Source organism: Schistocerca cancellata, chromosome 7, assembly GCF_023864275.1.
Source record: "Schistocerca cancellata isolate TAMUIC-IGC-003103 chromosome 7, iqSchCanc2.1, whole genome shotgun sequence".
NCBI classification, from domain to species: Eukaryota; Metazoa; Arthropoda; class Insecta; order Orthoptera; family Acrididae; genus Schistocerca; species Schistocerca cancellata.
In genome coordinates this window covers 608,654,931-608,678,804 of record NC_064632.1, presented here as the reverse complement: position 1 = coordinate 608,678,804, position 23,874 = coordinate 608,654,931, and the positions used below count along the sequence as shown (strand labels likewise).

At 38.7% G+C, this 23,874-nt stretch overlaps 1 protein-coding gene across 1 annotated transcript in view; it reads left to right on the top strand.

Moving 5' to 3' along the window:
- Nucleotides 1-23,874, top strand: part of LOC126092482 (TRAF3-interacting protein 1) — a 229,920-nt gene that overhangs the window by 165,097 nt on the left and 40,949 nt on the right. Inside the window, exon 10 of the mRNA XM_049908100.1 lies at nucleotides 8,628-8,739. Coding sequence (XP_049764057.1) covers nucleotides 8,628-8,739 — 112 coding nt within the window. The remainder of the gene's footprint in view (nucleotides 1-8,627; nucleotides 8,740-23,874) is intronic.

Here is a 23,874-nt window from a genome sequence, read left to right as displayed (position 1 = left end):
GAAATGGATCATTTCAAGTTAGATATAATGGGAATGGGTGAAGTTTGGTGACAGGAGGAACAGAACTTCTGGCTAGGTAAATGCAGGCTTATATATACTAAATGAAAGAGGGATAATGCAGGAATAGGTTTAATAATGAATGAGAAAGTAGGAATATGAGTAAGCTTCTATGAGTAGCGCAGTGAATGCATATTGTAGCCAAGATGGACATGAAACCTACAACCACCACAGTAGTACAAGTTTTATGCCAACTTGTTCCACAGGTGATGAAGAGGTAGAAGAAATTTATGATGAGATGAAAAAAATTATTCAGGTAGTTAAGAGAGATGAAATTTTAATAGCGATGTGCGATTGGAATTCAGTAGTAAGAAAAGGAAGAACAGGAAAAATAGTAGATGAATATGGACCTGGAAAAGGTATGAAAGAGAAAGCTGCCTCATAGAATTATGCACAGAGCATAATTTAATCATCACTACCACTTGGTTTAAGGCTCATGAAAGAAGGCTGTACTTGTGGAAGAGACCTGGAGACACCATCAAGTTTCAGATTGATTATACACCGAAGAGCCAAAGAAACTGCTACACCTGCGTAATATCGTGTAGAGCCCCTACGAGCACGTAGAAGTGCCATAACATATATGGAATGGACTTGACTAATGTCTGAGGTAGTGCTGGAGGGAATTGACATAATGAATCTTGCAGTGCTGTCCATAAATCTGTAAGAGTATGAGGGGGTGGAGGTCTTTTCTTAACAGCGCATTGCAAGGCATCCCAGATATACTCAATAATGTTCATATATGAGGAGTTTGGTGGCCACCTGAAGTGCTTAAACTCAGAAGAGTGTTACTGGAGCCACTCTGTAGCAATTCTGGACAACTAAGATGTCATGTTGTCCTGCTGGAATTGTCCAAGTCCATCGAAATGCCCAGTGGACATGAAAGGATGCAGGTGATCAGACAGGATGCTTGCATACCTGTCAGTCATATCTAGACATATCAGGGGTTCCATATCACTCCAGCCTCACACAACCCACGCCATTATAGAGCCTCCACCAGCTTGAACAGTCCCCTGCTGACATGCAGTGTCCATGGGTTCATGAGGTTGTCTCCATACCTGTCACGTCCATCTGCTCAATACAATTTGAAATGAGACTAATCCAAACAGGCAACATGTTTCTAGTCATCAACAGTCCAATGTTGGTGCAACGGCTGCACGTGAGGTATAATGCTTTGTGTTACGCAGTCATCAAGGGTATATGAGTGGTCCTTTGGCTCCGAAAGCCCATATTGATGATGTTTTGTTGGATAGTTCACAGGTTGACACTTGCTGATGGCCCAGCATTGAAATGTGCAGCAATTTGTGGAAAGGTTGCACTTCTGTCACGTTGAATGATTCTCTTCAGTCGTCATTGGTCCTGTTCTTGCAGGATCCTTTTTTAGCTGCAGCGATGTCATAGATTTGATATTTTACTGGATTCCGGATATTCACGGTACACTCGTGAAGTGGTTGTACGGGAAAATCCCCACTTCGTTGCTACCTCGAAGATGCTATGTCCTATCACTCATGCACCGACTATAACACCGCGTTCAGACTCACTTAAATCTTGATAACTTGCCATTGTAGCAACAGTAACCAATCTAACAACTGTGCCAGGCACTTGTTGTCTTACACAGGCGATGTTGACTGCAGCATTGTATTCTGCCTGTTCACATGTGTCTGTATTCGAATACGCATGCCTACACCAGCTTTTTTGGCACTTCAGTGTGTAATGTTAAGGTAGAGATTTTGGAACCAGATTTTAAATTGTCTGACATTTCCAAAGGCAGGTGTGGACTCTGAGCACAATTTGTTGGTTATGAACTGTAGATTAAAACTGAAGAAATTGCAAAAAAGTAAGAATTTAAGGAGATAGGACCTGGATAAAATGAAAGAATCAGAGATTCTGGAGAGTTTCAGAGGGAGTATTAGAAATACAGTAGAAAGGAATACATTAGAAGATGAATGGGGAGCTTTGAGAGATGAGAAAGTGAAGACAGCAGGTGATCAAATAGGTAAAAAGACATGATGTAGTGGAAATTCTTTGATAAAACAAGTAATACAGGATTTGATTGATGAAATGAGTCTAAAAATGCAGCAAATGAAGTAAGTGAAATGGAATACAAATATCTAAAAAAAGAGATTGATAGGAAGTGAAAAATGGCTAAGCAGGAATGGCTGAAGGACAGTGTAAGGATTTAGAAGAATATATCCATCTAAGAAAGACAGATACTGCCTACAGGAAAATTAACGAGGCCTTCTCAGAAAAGAGATGCAGCTGAACAAATATCTGATACTGGGAGAAGAACCTGACAGAACAGTGAAAGACTTAAATCAAAGCAAGGTCCCAGGAATAGATGTCTTTCTGTCAGAACTACTGATAGGCTTGGGAGAGCCAGCCATGACAAAACTATTCCATCTGGTGTGCAATATATATGAGACAGGCAATGTAGCATTGAACTTCAAAAAGAGTCTAATAAATCCAATTTTAAAGAAAGCAGGTGCTGGCCCCACAATTTATCCTAGAAGAAAGTTTAAGGAAAGGCCAACCTACATTTATAGCATTTGTAGACTTACAGAAAGCTTTTGACAATGTTGACTTTCTTTCAAGAGGTAGTGGGGTAAAATAGAGGGAGTGAAAGGCTATTTGCAACTTGACAGAAACCAGATGGCAGTTATAAGAGTTGATGGGCCAGGAGGGGATCAGTATTTGAGAATAGAGTGAGACAGGATTGTAGCTTATCCTTGATGTTATTCAATCTGCAATTTGAACAAGCAGTAAAGAAAACCAAACGAAAATGTGTAGTAGGACTTAATGTTTGGGGAGAAGAAATAAAAACTTCGAGGTTTGCCATTGACAGAGTAAAACTGTCAGAGACAGCAAAGGACTTTGAAGGGCATGTGAATGGAGTGGGCAGTGTCTTGAAAGAAGGTTATTGAAAAAGAAGAGGAAGAGGAAGAATATAATGGAATGTAGTCAAATTAAATCAGACAGTGCTGAGAGAATTAGGATGAGGAAACAAAACACTAAAAGTAGTAGATGAGTTTTGTTATTTGGGCAGCAAAATAATTTGTAATGGCCAAAATATTAGGTAAGTAGATCATGTATCTAAAGAGGAGGTACTGAACAGAATTGAGGAGAAAAGAAATTTGGGACACAATCTGACTAGAAGAAGGGATTGGTTGTAGGACACATTCTGTGACTTCAAGGAATCACCAATTTAGTATTGGAGGCAATTGTGGGTAAAAATTGTGGAAGGAGATTAAGAGAGGAATACAGTAAGCAGATTTAGAAGGATATAGGTAGTAATTGAGAGATGAAAAGGGTAGATTAGCATAGAGAGCTGCATCAAACCAGTCTTTGGATCAGAGGCCATAACAATGATATAGAGACAATACTTCTGTTTGGAACCCCTTAGTAGGATATTTATAAATTTTACTTAATTTTGTGTAGAAAATTTATTTGATACATTAAGTATATTTTTTTTCCTTTCAGTGGCACTGAAGAAATTTTGAGGGCAAGAGCACTGTGGTCTGATAATCCCAAATCAGTATTTGTTACTACTACTTCTATAGATCCTACATTTGAAAATATATTGTCTGTAAGACTGTTTGCATTATATGTTAGTCTGTTGGTTCGTGTGTGTATGTAAATAGGTTGAAATTACATAATAGGTTTAAGAACTGATCTTTTGACTTCTTTCATTCATATGCCTTATATTGAAGTTGTCACAAACAATCAAAGTGGCTCTTCCAGTAAATATAATGTTAAACAATATTTCTAATTGATTAATGAGAATGTCTGTATCACCAGTAGGTTGTCTGTATATTGCTGTGACATTGACTTTTCCCTGTACTCCATACAACTGTATAGCTGCTGCTTCAAAATGATTTTCCACACTTAATGATTCAGCTTCGCACCTTCTTTTATACCCAGTACTTGATTTGGTAAAGATGTATATACACCTCCATTTTTGGCATTTTTTCTACAGCATTGGCATGCCATCTTATACAGGGTGTTACAAAAAAGTACAGCCTAACTTTCAGGAAACGTTCCTCACACACAAATAAAGAAAAGATGTTATGGGGACATGTGTCCGGAAACGCTTAATTTCCATGTTAGAGCTCATTTTAGTTTCGTCAGTATGTACTGTACTTCCTCGATTCACTGCCAGTTGGCCCAATTGAAGTAAGGTAATGTTGACTTCAGTGCTTGTGTTGACATGCGACTCATTGCTCTATAGTACTAGCATCAAGCACATCAGTACGTAGCATCCACAGGTTAGTGTTCATCATGAACATGGTTTTGCAGTCAGCGCAATGTTTACAAATGCGCAGTTGGCAGATGTCCATTTGATGTATGGATTAGCACAGGGCAATAGCCGCGGCGCGGTACGTTGTATCGAGACAGATTTCCAGAACGAAGGTGCCCCGACAGGAAGACGTTTGAAGCAACTGAGCGGCGTCTTAGGGAGCACGGAACATTCCAGCCTATGACTCGCGACTGGGGAAGACCTAGAATGATGAGGACACTTGCAATGGACGAGGCAATTCTTCGTGCAGTTGACAATAACCCTAATGTTAGTGTCAGAGAATTTGCTGATGTACAAGGTAACGTTGACCACGTCACTGTATGGAGAGTGCTATGGGAGAACCAGTTGTTTCCGTACCATGTACAGCGTATGCAGGCACTATCAGCAGCTGATTGGCCTCCACGGGTACACTTCTGCGAATGGTTCATCCAACAACGTGTCAATCCTCATTTCAGTGCAAATGTTCTCTTTACGGATGAGGCTTCATTCCAACATGATCAAATTGTAAATTTTCACGATCAACATGTGTGGGCTGACGAGAATCAACACACAATTGTGCAATCATGTCATCAACACAGATTTTCTGTGAACGTTTGGGTAGGCATTGTTGGTGATGTCTTGATTGGGACCCATGTTCTTCCACCTACGCTCAATGGAGCATGTTACCATGATTTCATATGGGATACTCTACCTGTGCTGCTAGAACATGTGCCTTTACAAGTACGACACAACATGTGGTTCATGCACAATGGAGCTCCTGCACATTTCAGTCGAAGTGTTTGTATGCTTCTCAACAACAGATTCAGTGACCGATGGATTGGTAGAGGCGGACCAATTCCATGGCCTCCACGCTCTCCTGACCTCAACCCTCTTGACTTTCATTTATGGGGGCATTTGAAAGCTCTTGTCTACGCAACCCCGGTACCAAATGTAGATACTCTTCGTGCTCGTATTGTGGACGGCTGTGATACAATACGTCATTCTCCAGGGCTGCATGAGCGCATCAGGGATTCCATGCGATGGAGGGTGGATGCATGTATCCTCGCTAACGGAGGACATTTTCAGCATTTCCTGTAACAAAGTGAAGTCACGCTGGTATGTTCTGTTGCTGTGTGTTTCCATTCTATGATTAATGTGATTTGAAGAGAAGTAATAAAATGAGCTCTAACATGGAAAGTAAGCATTTCCGGACACATGTCCACATAACATTTTCTTTCTTTGTGTGTGAGGAATGTTTCCTGAAAGTTTGGCTGTACCTTTTTGTAACACCCTGTATAGATTAATGTTAGTGCTGTGTAGTTGTAAACTCCTTCACCTATGTTCCATAATGCACATGCACTCAATGTTCACTACTATGTCATATTCTAATGATTTATTTTTAAGGCACTGAATGTTTAGCGTTAAAATCTGCAGATGATTAGGATGGGAACTGATTGCAGTTGTGTTTACATTTTGTGATGTTGTGTTCCTTCCTGTGTTCTGGCAAGGTGCCTAAAATCCTTAAAAATGACATGTTTTCAGCATTTCATGGGTCATTAACCGGGCTGTGGTGAGATGCTTTCTGTTACTGTTGGTGCTACTGCTAATGTTTTTGTTGCTAATGTTTCTGTTGTTGTTGTTGATAGTGATATTGTTTCAAATACTTCAGGTTTTGGTTTTGCAGCTACTGCTGTGCTCCCTTGGGAACTGGTAGCATTTGAGGTGTTTCCTTCTGTAGATGCAACATTATGTAATTGATCTTATAGTGGTAATAGTTCATTGTCAATGGATTCCACACAAGCTTTTCCTTATAATGTATAGTTCTTGTCTGTGAGGGGAATGATCTTTGAAGCTTCACACTTGACTTTTGTTTTTGTATTTACTATTTTTAAAATATTTGCTATTACAAAGTTTTTCTCTATTTAGACGGGAGCTGTGTCTATCTCTTTCCATATTTACTTATATCTACAAAAGTCACATTTTCAAATGCCTTTATACACTTTTTATCTCATTATTTGCACTTTCCATTTTTTTGTTTACACAGGACCATTCCACTGGGTTGAAACAATGTGGAAATGAAAATATGATGACCTTTGTACTTCTTGGTTCATATAGTTCTCTTTTAAGCAAGAGAGCTAAATCTTTTTTATTGGTTCATATAGTTTTCTTTTAAGCAAGAGAGCTAAACCTTTTCTATTGTTTCTTGCAACATCACTTGCTGCTGCCAGGAGAACTAAAAGTCTTTGTAGCTTAATGCGGAGATTTTTTTGACTTATTAATGTTTCTGTACAGAATTTCCACACCTGGTTTCCCAGTGGAAGTTGAGATTCAATTGCTTTTATTGCAAAAATTGTTAGCTATGTTCCACTTGTGGCAGTCTGCATATGTTTCAATTTTAATACTGGTAGTTGAATTGGAGCTACAAAATCTAGGCCTACCTTTACTGTGCACAGCATTTTGTTTTATACTGTTTATTTCATCACTTGTTTTTATTGCACAGTTGAGTAAGTCATTAGAACAACTTAAAAGTTGGCGATTTGTATTTACCACATTCATGTTGGATTTCACATTTTTCTGAAACAACAAAGTTTTGGGTCCTACTGTATTCACATTTTCCTTTTGCTTCCCACACAGCTCACGATAACTACATATTGCATTTCCATCATCTTCTGACAAAGTACATGAAATGAGTTGTTGTAATGCATAGAACTTACATTTATGTCACAATTTTCTTGATTTTGCACTTTCTGTTTGTTGCAACTGATCTCCAATTTTTCCCACTTTTCTGAAATAATTGAATTATTCTGCTGAAAACTTGAAATGTTCACTTCATTTTTTCTTTCTTGAAGTTTTATGATATTCATTTCCAGGGTACTAATTACATACTGTAAACTACTAATGCATTCATTTAGCTTTGTAGTTTGAACCTTGCAGTTTTCACAATTTTATCTTTTTTGTAGCAAAATTTGTATGAGAAACACATTTCAAACTTTTACCTTAGATGCCATCTTGTCCTAATCTTAATATCTTCATCAAGACAATTCATCAGTCCATTGTACCGAAGCTATGTCATGATGCTTTGAGGAACAGCACAAGAATATATGTCTGCCTGTTTGTCACCTCAGAGTTCATGGCCTACTGAACACATTTGGGATGCCATTGAGAAAGACATGTGGACCTTGGACCCAGCTCCAATGAATCTCTTCGAATTGTTGTCATTCGTTGTGAAGTCATAAATCAGAGCAACTGCTCAAACTTATGGTATCTTGTGGAATGCATTTCACGACAGACCATGACACTTCACAGCAAAAGGGGAGTGCTACCCCCTGCTTGGTGGTTGTCTGGAATCTAGTTGCTCACTATACACGTGATATGTGATTTATTCATCTCATTATGTACAATTTTCAAATCATTTGATTTGATGTACAGGAGACATGTCAAGGTTTACAAAAGAAACTTTTTTCACTTTTTTAAGAGAAATACAAAAGTTTACATTATATTTTACATTTCTAAGTTACAGCTACACATGTACATAAAATAATACATGTAATACAATCCCTGTGTTCAGACTGTGAAGCTGTCCTCAATGAATTTGACAGAATAACAGCACTTCTCCACCAGAAGAGTAAAGGGCAATCTTTTCCTTGAACCAAGCTCCATCTTAAATATATTACTGCCTTTTATTTTATTGAAAATTTTTAACCCCATATACTCTGGCATTTGGGCATAAAGTTTTAAATGATGTGTTGGAAGTTTGAAGTTACCTCTTTGGTGAGTGCTGTAGTTGTGGTCAAAATGGAAAGTGGCTAGTGTATGTTGATTTTTATATAGGAACACCACCATCTCATATATGTAAAGTGAGGGGATAGATAGTATTTTTAAATTTTTTAACAGCGATTGACAAGTTTCCCATTTTTTTTGCAACACATGTTTCTAATTACTTTCTTTTGTAATACTAGGAGCCTAGTGACATTTGCTGAATTTCCCCAGAAGATTATGCCATAACGAATAACTGACTCAAAGTAGCAGTGATAAACTATCTTTCTAGTATCCATGTTTGTGGCACCTGACAAAATACACATTGCAAATACTAAGTTGTTCAGTTTATTTGCTAAGTAATCAAAGTGTACCTTCCAAGCATGAGGCAGATGAAGTGACCAGTAATTCTGATACACATTTTTAGTCCAAAAAGAAAAACTGAACCAAAAGGCAATGTATAAATAAAGCGTTTTGCACAGCAACTAAAAGATACTTCTGCAAGCCTTACTTCATTGTGTCACTTTTTTCTTTTTGGTTTTAGACCAGTTGTTGCCAAAGTGAACATCATAACAGAAGGTGATCAGATGACAGAGCAAGATGAAAATGAGAACTACATTGTTGAGTCCCAGGATCAACCAGCAATTGAAATATTGGTAAATAGTAAAATAAAGTTTTATGATTCAAATCAAAATCTGGTAAGATGTCAAAGAACATATATCTGTCTGCACAATTCTATTTCTCATTTAATTTATGTTAACTACTACAACCTTATTAACTGTGTACACGTATGTGACTTGAGTTACAGATTTACTCAGTATTTGCTCATTCATTACTAAATACTCGCCTACAATCCTCACTCTGGTGGCTAGAACAGTCCTTTGATTGAGACTGGAAAGACTTCGAAAATATTGCAGTAATTGTTGCTGGGATACAAGTGCCTGTATAGCTTTCGTAGATTCATTATGTCATAATTTTTGTGTATTGTATTCTTCTGTGTCTCTGATTTCTAATACTAATCATGGTTTGGTATTTTCCACCAGTCATTCATAGTCCTTCTTATTTCTAAATGTAATCTGCAGTTGCATCATTTGATGCTCCTTTATTATTTTTGAGAGTGCAGATGCACTGTAATAGTCCCTGTTTATCCTGAAATATTAGATGAAGATACCTTCCTTCAGGCTTACTCTAAACAAATGTTGATGTTGCGCTTAATGTTGAATAGCTGATTTAAGCATTCAGTTAGTACTGGTCAGTTTCCTCAGTAGTTTATTCCCAAACCAACAGAGAATAAAAAAACTTAACAGAGTTGTTTAAAATCACACTGCACACTTGTATTAACATAACATGGTATAGAAAGTTCTGGAAAATGTAAGTAATGTGTGATGGGTAGGTACATGATGAAAGACCCCCAGAATATCGAAAAGTTAAAATTCATTAAAAACAAAAAATGAAACGCTGATCGACCATAAGCATTGGCAAAGATGTTAATTATGAATGCGCGGTAAGGCACAGACAGATGAGAAAACCATCATTCACTTTTTTGTACATGATTTTGTTACTCACACTCTCTTGTATGTGGTAGGTTTGTTAAGAAGTGCCGTTTGGAATATGACAGTCTAAGAGTGTTTTGTATCATACATGTTTCGAAATTACAAAAAATTTGATACCAGTATTAACTATTTTTTATTAAAGTGAAGTGAAACCAAGTAAGGAGGAAAGTATTTTTTTATACAAGTGAAATGAAACCAAGTAAGGAGAATTTTCTTATTTATGACACACACTAGTGTAATTGAAGTCTGCTGCCTGCATCTGCAATTGAAATGTAAGAGAGGTAGTCAGATAGCCTAAAAATTCCTACACACACACAGAACATTTCTAATAATGCAATTGTATTATCCTTTTAAATGTTTTTCATATGTATATGTATTTAATAATTTTTTATTACTTTTATTACAACACAAGGAGTAAAGAAAACAGCTCACTGAATAATACAGGGTCCGGCATAAAAAACTCCCCGATTACAAAGTAACGTGCAGCGGACAGTAGAAGGAGCAGAGTGGTGGGGGGCGCGTCGTTAAGTAGCTGCCTACGTGCCGTTTTCAGAGTACGCCATGGCGTGGTCTGGTGAACATCGTGCCTTCGTAGTGGAAGATTTTATTCAAAATGACGAATCGCCTATTAATACTCAACGTGCTTTTCGCATTCGCTTTGCGCTCGGACGACGGGACCCTGTTCCCGATAAGAAAACAATTTATTCTTGGGTTGCTAACTTTCGTGAGACAGGTTCCGCATTAAAAAGGAAACCACCTGAACGACCACGGACTGCAACAGGCCCCGGAAATGTTGATGCAGTTAGAGCTTCAGTTCAACAATCTCCTCGACGATCCGCTAAAAAGCATGCGGCAGCATTACGGATATCTGATCGAAGTGTGAGAAGAATCTTGCATCGAGATCTTAAAATGCATCCTTACAAACTTGTAACTACGCAGGGACTGAGTGAACAAGACTGTGGTGTCCGTGTAAGTTTGTGCCAAGACCTTCTTCGGAACATTCGTCCCAACGATATTGTGATTTTTTCTGATGAAGCACACTTTCACCTTGCCGGAACAGTGAACAGCCAAAATTGCAGGTACTGGTGTGAACACAATCCCCAAGAACTTCATCAACGACCACTTCATAGCCCTAAAGTAACAGTATGGTGTGCTGTTTACAATTCCGGAGTGATCGGTCCTTACTTTTTCGAAGAAAATGACAGGAATTTAACCGTCAACAGTGAACGCTATTGTGCCATGCTCCGCGACTTTCTCCAACCGCAACTAAGGGAGCTTTTTGGTGAAATAGAGAACGTGTGGTTCCAGCAAGATGGTGCTACAGCCCACACAGCGCGGCAGTCACTGGCATTGGTGAAGGAAATGTTTCCTGGACATGTGATCTCGTTGCGTGGAGACATTGGCTGGCCCCCACGATTGCCGGACTTAACGCCCTGTGATTTCTTTCTTTGGGGCTATTTAAAAGCAAAAGTTTATGAACAACGTCCACAATCTTTACGAGCCCTGAAAGAAGCAATTACACAAGAGGTTGAAGCTATTCCACCTGAAATGACTCAAAGAGTAACGAATAACCTCAGGGAAAGACTCAATCAGTGTGTCGACAGTGCAGGAAGCCATTTAAGGGATGTTTTATTTAAAACCATAAGAGTATTTTCTAAAATGGCATAATATGTACTTTTATTTAGTATAAATAAAATTGTTCTACCTTATTTGGTTTTGTTTTTATTAGCTTTCCTTAAAGGGGAGGTTTTTCTGCCGGACCTTGTAGAAGCATTGAGTCATCAACAGCACACACACACACACACACACACACACACACACACAAAAATGTAAACCTTGGCTTTTGGTCACATCCTTTTTTGAACTAGATTACACACACAAAATAGTGTAGAGGGAAGAAAGAATGCAAAAACACATTATCCTTTGAGTACAATATCATTATGGCATGGTGGGAATCAGCTAACTCATACAAATGCCTTGGTGTAACAATGTGTATGGGTGTAAGAGATGGAATGATTACATAGGCTTGGACATCCATTCATTGGTACAGTACTGGGAAAATACAGTGTTAGTCATTCCAGAATATTAAGTGTGTAGGACCCACACAAAATAGATTTACTGGGAAGTCAGTGAAAATGCTGTCCCCTCCAGATAACAGCAACTACCTGGCACACAGTTATGGAAATATTTGAATGACACTGAATGTGCACAGTCATAAAGAGCCAAACATCATAGACAAAAGAAATGTTATAAATTATTACAGTCTTTTGAACATTTGGTACATTGCTGACATATTTCAAATAAGAGACTGAATAGTAAAATGCATTATTTATTTATTTGTCCCGTAAAGTGGTTCTTTGTGTGTCCACATGCCAACTTAGGGGATGAAAAGTTGTATTTCATGAATGGAATAGGTAAACAAGCTATGTATGTGAATAATGTGATGACTCCCTAATTTCATACATTGGTGTTAAATCACACAAAATATAAAAATGGAAATCCAGAAGGGAAATGGTGTTTACTGATTACTAATAATCTTTTATTAGTGAAAGTATAATGACTTACAGACTGTCCTATACTAGTTAGACTAATTGGGCTTCCATTAATCTTTTGCAGTTTTTAGTCTCTTTCTCAATCCCTTCTGAGCTTCCTTTAAATTGTCAGGCAATTTACTATACATCAGTTCTCATTTATGTCTCACACTACTGTGAGCTTTATGAGATGCCGTTCAACTATAAAGATATATTTGGATAGCAAATTTGCTATTGGTGACTTCATTATTATTTGTAAGCAACTGTGTATCTCCAGGAATGAAACTGATAGTTTCTAAATATGTGGTATAATGAAAAGTAACCCCAGCCATGGATTTCACAGTGGTTTGCAGAGTATGGACATAGATATAATCATGGCAAGTATTGTCAGTTTTGGGAACTTGACATTAGTATTCTCAATGCCTATACTGAAACATTCCATCTAAAATGTAGCTGAAACCTTTAAATGCAAAAATTGATAACACTCAGTCCTGGTTACTAGATTATTCTCTCTTCCCAGTCACTCACATCACCCAAAGTGCACAAAATTTGAAGCTGCTAGTGCAGTCATTGTATTAAGATGTTTTCATGAAATACTAGTTATGATATTCTTCCAATTTTTTTCTGATGTGTTAGCAACATAAAGGAAAAATGTTGTTGCAATTAGTTTCTCTTCTTCCTCTGCTAGCTGTGGCCTCAGATCCTTTGGTTTCAAATGTTCAAATGTGTTTGAATTCTTAAGGGACCAAATTGCTGAGGTCATTGGTACTTAGACCTGCACACTATTTAAACTAATTTTTGCTAAGAACAACACGCACACCCATACCCGAGGGAGGACTCGAACCTCCGGTGGGAGAGGCCGCACGATCCGTGACGTGGCACCTCTAACCACGCGGCCCTTTGGTTTCGTGACATTGTGAATCTGGCAGTGATTTTAAACATTCAGCCTGAGAACAGTGTGTATGTGCATGAACTCCAATGATAAACACTCTCGGTTGGAGATAAGCCCTGCACACTAGCGTGCTGAGCATGCTTGCTCATTGTGAGGGGGCACGAGTTGGAGGTATGCATTGGTTACAGTCAATACTGTGTGCTAGCACAGCATCCAGTGTTCTCTTGGTTAGCACATCCAGTAATAGAAGTTGATTGTTTTCTTCATCTCCTTCATGAACCTGATGTTTTGCTGCAGCAAGTTCAGATGTTGCAAAACGCTTGTATGTGTAGTTGTCAATGTACCCATATCGTGAATGTCTCATTTACATATTATAAAAAAGTGACGAGTGTTTGTAGACCGCTTTGACTCTAGACTTCTTGAAATGCCATCATAAACGTGTTAGCTACCCCTGGTGACAGTGGGCAGCCCATCTCCTCTCTGCTGGACTCTTCACGGTAATTTCGATCGAGCAGGAAGTAGATTGACATCAAAACAAATTCAAAGATTTTCGTTAGCACAACTGATCTTCTCCCCTTGAGACTAGAAGAGTTCCTTATGTATTCCCCAGTAAACAGGGAAATGACATTGGATCTCTCCATGAGGCCCTCCTGGCCTTGTTCAAAGTTCTGATGCTGTTGGACAAAATGCACCAAATTCGATACATGCCGATGGCATTTGCCAACCAATCAGCTGAACATCACTGCCAGCTGTTTGGTAGCTCTCATATGTGCTGATGTTGCTAATGATGAGACGAAATGAGACCCCTTCTTTATGGACATTTGGTAATTGTTAAAGTTTCAGAGATGCATATGCTCATGCCAAAGTCTAATCACCATTCTCTCTTGGAAAGTGTTCTGAGAAGTTTGATGGTATTTATCTCACATGGGTGGTTGGACCATCTTCTGCTCTCCTGTAGGCAACAACCACTAACTGTACATTTTCTGCTTGTATACTTCAAACAGTAACAGGATTATACATTTCTTTTGTCTACTGGAGGGATGACTCAGAATCTTTTCAGGAACATTTAAATGCTTCCCTCTCCTCTTTGCAGAAGTTTGGCTCTGGTGGAATGGCCCTTGTACACATTTTGATCTGAGTTTGTGTAATCAAGAAGACAAAACAGCAGTAGCCTTAACTACTCCTACCCCCTACCCCCCAACCCCCCCCCCCCCCAACCCCCCACCCGTCACCCACCCCTCACACCCCTCCTCCACATTGCACCCATTGAAATTAAGTTTATTGTGTGGTTATTTTTCTCTGGCAGTCTAGTAAAGCCAGACAGAACTGCTAAAGAGTAGTGTGAGGGGAAATATGAGCTGGAATTGTTTTTTGTAAACTTTATTGAGCTGACCAAAATAAAAACACCCCACCTTGTTTTTCTATGTGGTCTCCTAACTTATTACCCCTAATTCCTGAGTTTCCAGGGACTCACAGCAGGTTTATCCTGTTGGCTTCCCCTAGCATCACTAGGGATTTGTGGCATTCTGCTGCAATTCTTGTAACACATGCATAGATTCTTCTTTGCACACACTCTGATGATGAATATCTCTGTCTGGAATACCAGAGCCAGTTTCCCTAGAGAGATTGTGTTCTCATCTGTTTTTGACCCATCGGTAAACCAGACTGTGTCCTGAACAACATCATGGTTCATTCTTCCATTACTCCCTACTTCCAATTGTTACACTGAAAGATTTGTTGGAACAGATGGAACTTATTGTATAGTCAGCCAGCATTTCCCTGACAATTTCTATATTTATCACATTCATTTTATTGATGTGGGATTCTGGATATCCTGTAGGTTTCGGATTTTTAACCTTTATGCCTCCGATGCTGCCTCCATTGTAACCCATTGGTGTAATGGAGGCATGTCCAACATGGTCTCCATCCCAGAGGAGATGTGCTGCTGCTAATTTCACCTGTCTTGCCTAGGCATGACAATCTCTGCACCTTCCCATGGGTCTTAGCAGCCACCTTCTGTTCAATATTGGTTGGTTGGTTGGTTGGTTGATTTGAGGGAGGGGACCAAACATTGAGGTAGTTGGTCCCATCAAATTATGCAAGGATGGGGAAGGAAATTGGTCATGCCGTTTCAGAGGAACCGTCCTGGCATTTGCATGAAGCAATTTAGGGAAATCACGGAAAACCTAAATCAGGATGGCCAGACATGGGTTTGAACCACTGTCCTCCCAAATGGGAGTCCAATATGCTGCCTCGTTCAGTCTGGTCTATAACCAGGAAGATATAGAAATCAATTTCCTGATAGTTTAGAGCTTTTTTTAACTCCACAAAAAGTTGGTGCAGTACTGTTTCACATAATTTATCTTGTTGATATGCCTGTTGGGTTTAATTTAGAGGAATCTCAGTAAATCTTGTTTCCCTAACTTATACAATAACAATTTTTTCTAATGTCTGAGAAGAAAGGAGGACAGACTTGGTTGGTCTCATGTCCTTACCCTTGGTATGATCAGTCTTCCCTGGCTTTGGAATAAAAGCAACCTTCGCTGTTTTCCAAGCATGAGGAATGATGCCTGCTGGTAGACTGACTCTGAAACATTCTACGTAGGAGCCTGATAAATCCTCGTTCTGCTTTTTGCAATAGAGCCAGAAGAACTGCATCTGGGTCTGGTGGCTTGAGCAATTGAAATGTCTCCGCTGCCCACTGTATTTTCTCGAAATCAACACATTCTGTGACAGATTCCTAGTGTTCCCACTGGTTACTAATAAACCAGTACCTCACAGGGACTGAATCCTTGTCAGTACTGTATGCCAAAGTGCACTGAGGGAGGGTAAGTATCGAGGAGCAAATCCAGTGTGTCATTAGCTGCCCTTGTATACTCACCATCCTCCTACATTTTTTATATTCTTATGAGGACTTTGTGAAGTTGAGCCCTGATACTGTACCTGCCACTTCCATATAGAATACCTTCCAGGGCAATTGTTTAATTGCTTAATAGAAAGATTGTATTTGGCAAATGCTTTCTGATATTTTGCCCACCGTCCTTTTCTTCTTAAAAAGTTGAACAGATTTTTTACCTGCTTCCATTGCAGTTCAGTATTACTGTTCACAAAAGTACATTCCTGTTTTATACATTTTGCTGATTGGACAGTTTTCTAAGTACCAGATCATGATGGAAGACATCACCTCATATGCCATTTCCCCTAAAACTCCTTAATTTATTGTCAAAGTACTAATTTCAGGTAAGTGTGAATTTAGGTCTTTGCTATAGGAATCCCAGTCTATTTCCTAGGATTCCTATAGGCCATAGTCTGTTTAAAACCAGTTTCATCCTTGAACTTAATTTATAAGAAGCAGTCAAATCAAAATGAGACAGGTGGAAAAAATTAAGTAAACTGTTTACTACTTCAAAAGTAATTGTCATAACTGTTACTACATTTATCCCACTGTGAGACAAGATGGTCAATGCCTTCATGGAAAAACGTTTTCAGTTGCCTATTGAACCATGGTTGTACCTAGGTGCCCACACCTTCGTTCGAAGCAAGTCGACTGCCACGAATGTTTTCTTTCAGGACTCCAAATGCATGGAAATTTCATGGGGAGAGGTTCGGACTGTAATAAGTAAGGGCTTCCCTGTGCAACATCTGTAGTGTACTCGAAACAACTTTGATAACATGTGAGCAGCCCCAAGTGTTGCCAAAGCTGTTTCAGCTACAGTGAAGAAGTTTGCTGGGAAGCCCTTACACATCCTCTATAAAGTCCCGATCTCACCCCATGTGATTTCCATATTTTTGGATACCCAAAGAAGGATATTTGTGGCTGTCGATTTGCTTTGAATGAAGAAGTGCAGTTGTGGTTCTTCAGGCAACTGCAAATATTTTTCCATGAAGTTTTTTTGTCTCACAGCAGGATAGGTGCTGCTCTCACACTGCCACTTTCTCACCTACTTTTGCTACAAGGGTTTGGCCATCATATGCAACCTCCTGTTTGATTGTCATCTAGTCATCTGTCAAGCACCTGCACTTTCTAAGACAGAGTCTTTGGAGCAACATCCTTAAGTTGTTTAGGCGCCCTTTGTGGTCTTGAAGAGTTTCTCTGCTGTCTTAACCAGCAGCAGCTGACTATGTGGCTCTGAGTGCCATGTTATATAGCCTGTCCTTTGTGCTGCCAATCACAGGACCGTACACACTGTGCAGTTTCACTGATGAGGTGAAGGGGAAAGTGTGTGGTGCAGGCACCAGTGGTAGGAGCCCCCAGTCTCGGAGGGTGGTCAGCTCGCTGCTGGTGTGGAGAAGGTGTGTGTGTGTGGCGAGGTCTCATCATCTGGCCACAGTGATGACAGCATGTGTGTGAATTTTGCAACTTGCTGTTTAAAAAAATCACATTAACATTGGAGATAAAAGAGAACAACTGACTTTCATTCCTCAGTGTGCTAGTCAAGCGAGGACTGGACAGCTTACTAGGTCTCAGTGTTTACTGTAAAACAGTGCGTACAGATTTATACTCAAATGCCTTCACCTGACACACTCCTCACAATGAGTAGGCGACCTTACCGTACTAGTGCATATGGATCCCAAAATTTCCAACAGAGAGAGTATAGCAGTAGAATTGCAGCACCTACAAGAGGGTTTCAGGAAGAATGGTTACTATCTCTGTCAGATCCAGGATGCTGTGAAACCATATGATATGAGAGCCCAGTTTGTAGAGGAAAAAGAGAAACATTTTGTGACAGTAAGCAGCCCTTACAATGCGAGTGCGAAAGTGATGAAAGTGTCAATGTGGTGGATTTTTTTTTTCAATCTTTGTTAACAGCTGGTACTGGCCAAATGCTTACTTTGCATATGTCTTGAAATGTAATGCTTTTTTTTTACATCCAATCTGAACAGACTAAAAAAAAGCTATAGATTGTTTTATATGTTAAAAACTACGATGGTAATATTGACACTCAAAGATATAGTGGCTGCAGCGATGCTAAAATGAGACTGTTGTACATTTTATCTCTGACTTTGTTAGCCGGCTTGGATGTAATTTCTAATTTTTTGTTTTTGGTGTTGACTTCCTTGCAGTAGGAGAAAGAGATATATATTGTTGTGTGAAAGGGATAGTCCACCATTGCAATCAGAATTGTGACTTTAATGTATGGTGTCTGTATAGAAAAAGCGGAAGGATTAAAAACAATTGTAATTCGAAAGAGCTTATCTTGATGAAAAACCGGCAAATATAATTGTTGTCAAAGACAACAAAACAGGAAAAGGTAATTCATTCAAAAACTCGACACTTCACATTGGATATTAAATATGTTAAAGTTTTACCAGCAAGATTTACATCCTGTGGTGAAAATAATTTCAAGAGCCTGCATCGAATTTATTACACTGATCAAAACCAGTGACGAGCGACATAGCCATTTTTTCTCAAAAGTAATGTTCAATAACTGGGATGTGGATTTATTATCACTACAATGATTAAGGATCTGCTGCCATTTTGCTTCCGCTCCCATTTTTCTTTGAGATTGTGCAGACCCATCAATACTAGATTGTTGAGCGTTGTAGCTGCCGAGTCCCAGGATCGACATCGCCAAGATTCAGAAGAAGAATTCTTCCAACATCGAATCTCTATTGCTGGAGATACAAAAATAATAGTACTAACAGTAATAATAATAATAATAATAATAATAATAATAATAATAATAATGCATTGTTGTGGTCTTCAGTCCTGAGACTGGTTTGATGCAGCTCTCCATGCTACTCTATCCTGTGCAAGCTTCTTCATCTCCCAGTACCTACTGCAGCCTACATCCTTCCGAATCTACTTAGTGTATCCATCTCTTGGTCTCCCTCTACGATTTTTACCCTCCAGGCTGCCCTCCAATACTAAATTGGTAATCCCTCGATGTCTCAGAACATGTCCTACCAACCGATCCCTTCTTCTAGTCAAGTTGTATCACAAGCTCCTCTTCTCCCCAATTCTATTCAATACCTCCTCACTAGTTATGTGATCTACCCATCTAATCTTCAGCATTCTTCTGTAGCACCACATTTCGAAAGCTTCTATTCTCTTTTTGTCTAAGCTATTTATCGTCCATGTTTCACTTCCATACGTGGCTACACTCCATACAAATACTTTCAGAAATGACTTCCTGACAATTTAATCTATGTTAACAAAATCCTCTTCTTCAGAAACGCTTTCCTTGCCATTGCCAGTCTACATTTTATATCATCTCTACTTCGACCATCATCAGTTATTTTGCTCCCCAAATAGCAAAACTCTTTTACTACTTTAAGTGTCTCATTTCCTAATCTAATTCCCTCAGCATCACCCGACTTAATTCGACTACATTCTATTATCCTCGTTTTGCTTTTGTTGATGTTCATCTTATACCCACTTTTCAAGATACTGTCCATTCCGTTCAACTGCTCGTCCAAGTCCTTTGCTGTCTCTGACAGAATTACAATGTCATCGGCGAACCTCAAAGTTTTTATTTCTTCTCCATGGATTTTAATACCTACTCCGAAATTTTCTTTTGTTTCCTTTATTGCTTGCTCAATATACAGATCGAATAACATTGGGGATAGGCTACAAACCTGTCTCACTCCCTTCCCAACCACTGCTTCCCTTTCATACCCCTCGACTCTTATAACTGCCATCTGGTTTCTGTACAAATTGTAAATAGACTTTTTCTCTCGATATTTTACCCCTGCTACCTTCAGAATTTGAAAGAGAGTATTCCAATCAACATTGTCCAAAGCTTTCTCTATGTCTACAAATGCTAGAAAAGTAGGTTTGCCTTTCCTTAATCTTTCTTCTAAGATAAGTTGTAGGGTCAGTATTGCCTCACGTGTTCCAACATTTCTACGGAATCCAAACTGATCTTCCCCGAGGTCGGCTTCTATCAGTTTTTCCATTGGTCTGTAAAGAATTTGCATTAGTATTTTGCAGCTGTGACTTATTAAACTGATAGTTCAATAATTTTCACATCTCTCAACACCTGCTTTTTTTGGGATTGGGATTATTGTATTCTTCTTGAAGTCTGAGGGTATTTCGCCTGTCTCATACATTTTGCTCACCAGATGGTGGAGTTTTGTCAGGACTGGCTCTCCCAAGGCTGTCAGTAGTTCTAATGGAATGTTGTCTACTCCCGGGGCCTTGTTTCGACTCAGGTCTTCCAGTGCTCTGTCAATCTCTTCACGCAATATCATATCTCCCATTTCATCTTCACCTACATCCTCATCCATTTCCATAATATTGTCCTCAGGTACATCGCCCTTGTATAGACCCTCTATATACTCCTTCCACCTTTCTGCTTTCCCTTCTTTGCTTAGAACTGGGTTTCCATGAAAGCTATTGATATTCATGCAAGTGGTTCTCCTTTCTCCAAAGGTCTCTTTAATTTTCCTGTAGGCAGTATCTATCTTACCCCTAGTGAGATAAGCCTCTACATCCTTACATTTGTCCTCTAGCCATCCCTGCTTAGCCATTTTCAACTTCCTGTCGATATCATTTTTGAGATGTTTGTATTCCTTTTTGCCTGCTTCATTTACTGCATTTTTATATTTTCTCCTTTCATCAATTAAATTCAATATTTCTTCTGTTACCCAAGGGTTTCTACTAGCCCTCGTCTTTTTACCTATTTGATCCTCTGCTGCCTTATGCTCCCCTGAAACTCTGTACAACCTCTAGTTCTTTCAGCTTATCCAGGTCCCATCTCCTTAAATTCCCACCTTTTTGCAGTTTCTTCAGTTTTAATCTACAGTTCATAACAAATATATTGTGGTCAGAGTCCACATCTGCCCCTGGAAATGTCTTACAATTTAAAATCTGGTTCCTAAATCTCTGTCTTACCATTATATAATCTATCTGATACCTTCTAGCATCTCCAGGATTCTTCCATGTATACAACCTTCTTTTATGATTCTTGAACCAAGTGTTAGCTATGATTAAGTTATGCTCTGTGCAAAATTCTACCAGATGGCTTCCTCTTTCATTTCTCTCCCCCAATCCATATTCACCTACTACGTTTCCTTCTCTCCCTTTTCCTACTCTTGAATTCCAGTCACCCATGACTATTAAATTTTCGTCGCCCTTCACTACCTGAATAATTCCTTTTATCTCATCATACATTTCATCAATTTCTTCGTCATCTGTAGAGCTAGTTGGCATATAAACTTGTACTACTGTAGTAGGCGTGGGCTTCGTGTCTATCTTGGCCACAATAATGCATTCACTATGCTGTTTGTAGTAGCTTACCCGTACTCCTATTTTTTTGTTCATTATTAAACCTACTCCTGCATTACCCCTATTTGATTTTGTATTTATAACCCTGTATTCACCTGACCAAAAGTCTTGTTCCTCCTGCCACTGAAATTCACTAATTCCCACTATATCTAACTTTAACCTATCCATTTCCCTTTTTAAATTTTCTAACCTACCTGCCCGATTAAGGGATCTGACATTCCACGCTCCGATCCATAGAATTCCAGTTTTATTTCTCCTGATAACAACGTCCTCTTGAGTAGTCCCTGCCCGGAGATCGGAATGGGGGGGCTATTTTACCTCTGTAATATTTTACCGAAGAGGACACCATCATCATTTAATCATACTGTAAAGCTGCATGTCCTCGGGAAAAAGTATGGCTGTAGTTTCCCCTTGCTTTCAGCGGCTCGTAGTACCAGAACAGCAAGGCCATTTTGGTTAGTGTTACAAGGCCAGATCAGTCAATCATCTAGACTGTTGCCCCTGCAACTACTGAAAAGGCTGCTGCTCCTCTTCAGGAACCATATGTTTGTCTGGCCTCTCAACAGGTACCCCTCCGTTGTGGTTGCACCTACGGTATGGCTATCTGTATCGTTGAGGCACGCAAGCCTCCCCACCAATGGCAACGTCCATGGTTCATGGGGTGGATAATAATAATGATAATGATAATGATAATGATAATGATAATAATAATAATAATAATAATAATAATAATAATAATAAGATTACGTATTGGATAACCACAGCGACTGCATAGAAGCGATGGAAAAAACAGATGCCTATAAATATCTAGGATACAGACAAAAAATAGGAATAGATAATACAAATATTAAAGAAGAACTAAAAGAAAAATATAGACAAAGACTAACAAAAATACTGAAAACAGAATTGACAGCAAGAAACAAGACAAAAGCTATAAATACCTATGCTATACCAATATTGACCTACTCATTTGGAGTAGTGAAAGAGAGTAACACAGACCTAGAAGCACTCAATACACTTACACGATCACAGGGCCACAAATATAGAATACATCACATACATTCAGCAACAGAAAGATTCACATTAAGGAGGAAGGGGATTTATCGACATAAAAAAACGTGCATTATGGACAGGTAGACAATTTAAGAAAATTCTTTCTAGAACGAGCATAAACTAGCAAAATACACAAAGCAATCACTCATATAAATACATCGGCTACACCACTGCAATTTCATAACCACTTCTACATCCCTTTAGATCACATAACATCAGCAGATATGAAGAAAGTAAATTGGAAAAAGAAAACACTACATGGCAAGCACCCGTATCATCTAACAGAGCCACACATCGATCAAGACGCATCCAACACATGGCTAAGAAAAGGCAATATATACAGTGACACGGAAGGATTCATGATTGCAATACAGGATCAAACAATAAACACCAGATATTACAGCATGCATATTATTAAAGATCCCAATACTACAACAGATAAATGCAGACTTTACAAACAACAAATAGAAACAATAGATCACATCACAAGCGGATGTACAATACTAGCAAATACAGAATACCCCAGAAGACATGACAATATAGCAAAAATAATACACCAACAACTTGCCATACAACATAAACTAATAAAACCACACATTCCCACATACAAGTATGCACCACAAAATGTACTGGAGAATGATGAATACAAATTATACTGGAACAGAACCATTATAACAGATAAAACAACACCACATAACAAACCTGACATCATACTCATTAATAAAAAGAAGAAATTAACACAACTAATCGAAATATCCATACCCAATACAACAAATATACAGAAGAAAACAGGAGAAAAAATTGAAAAATACATCCAACTGGCTGAGGAAGTCAAGGACATGTGGCATCAGGATAAAGTTGACATTATACCAATTATACTATCAACTACAGGAGTCATACCACACAATATCCACCAGTACATCAGTGCAATACAGCTACATCCAAAATTATATATACAACTACAGAAATCCGTAATTCTTGATACATGTTTAATTACCCGAATGTTCCTAAATGCAATGTAACATATACCATACAGTTAAAAGGAAGTCACGCTTGATCAAGTTCCGCATCACTTTCCATTTGTGATCAGAAATAATGTCTGAGAAGAGAAAGAAAGAATAATAATAATAATAATAATAATAATAATAATAATAATAATAATAGTAATTATTTTCAGAGGATCTTCAGGATTTTTGTTAGGAAAAGTCATGCAATGAACTTCACAAACATTCATAATATTTCTCTCTCTCTCTCTCTCTCTCTCCCTCTCATGCACTGTTGCCCAGTACAGTACACATTCATTCAAGAGAGAATTTGTACATTATTTCAGTTAACCTGGGGAAGGGATATTATAATATCCTCCTCCTTAATTTCATACCTTTTTGCAATTTCTTCAGTTTTAATCTATAGTTCATAACCAATAAATTGTGGTCAGAGTCCATATCTTCCCCTGGAAATGTCTTACAGTTTAAAATCTGGTACTAAAATCACTGTCTTACCATAATGCAGTATAATCAGTCTGAAACCTCCTG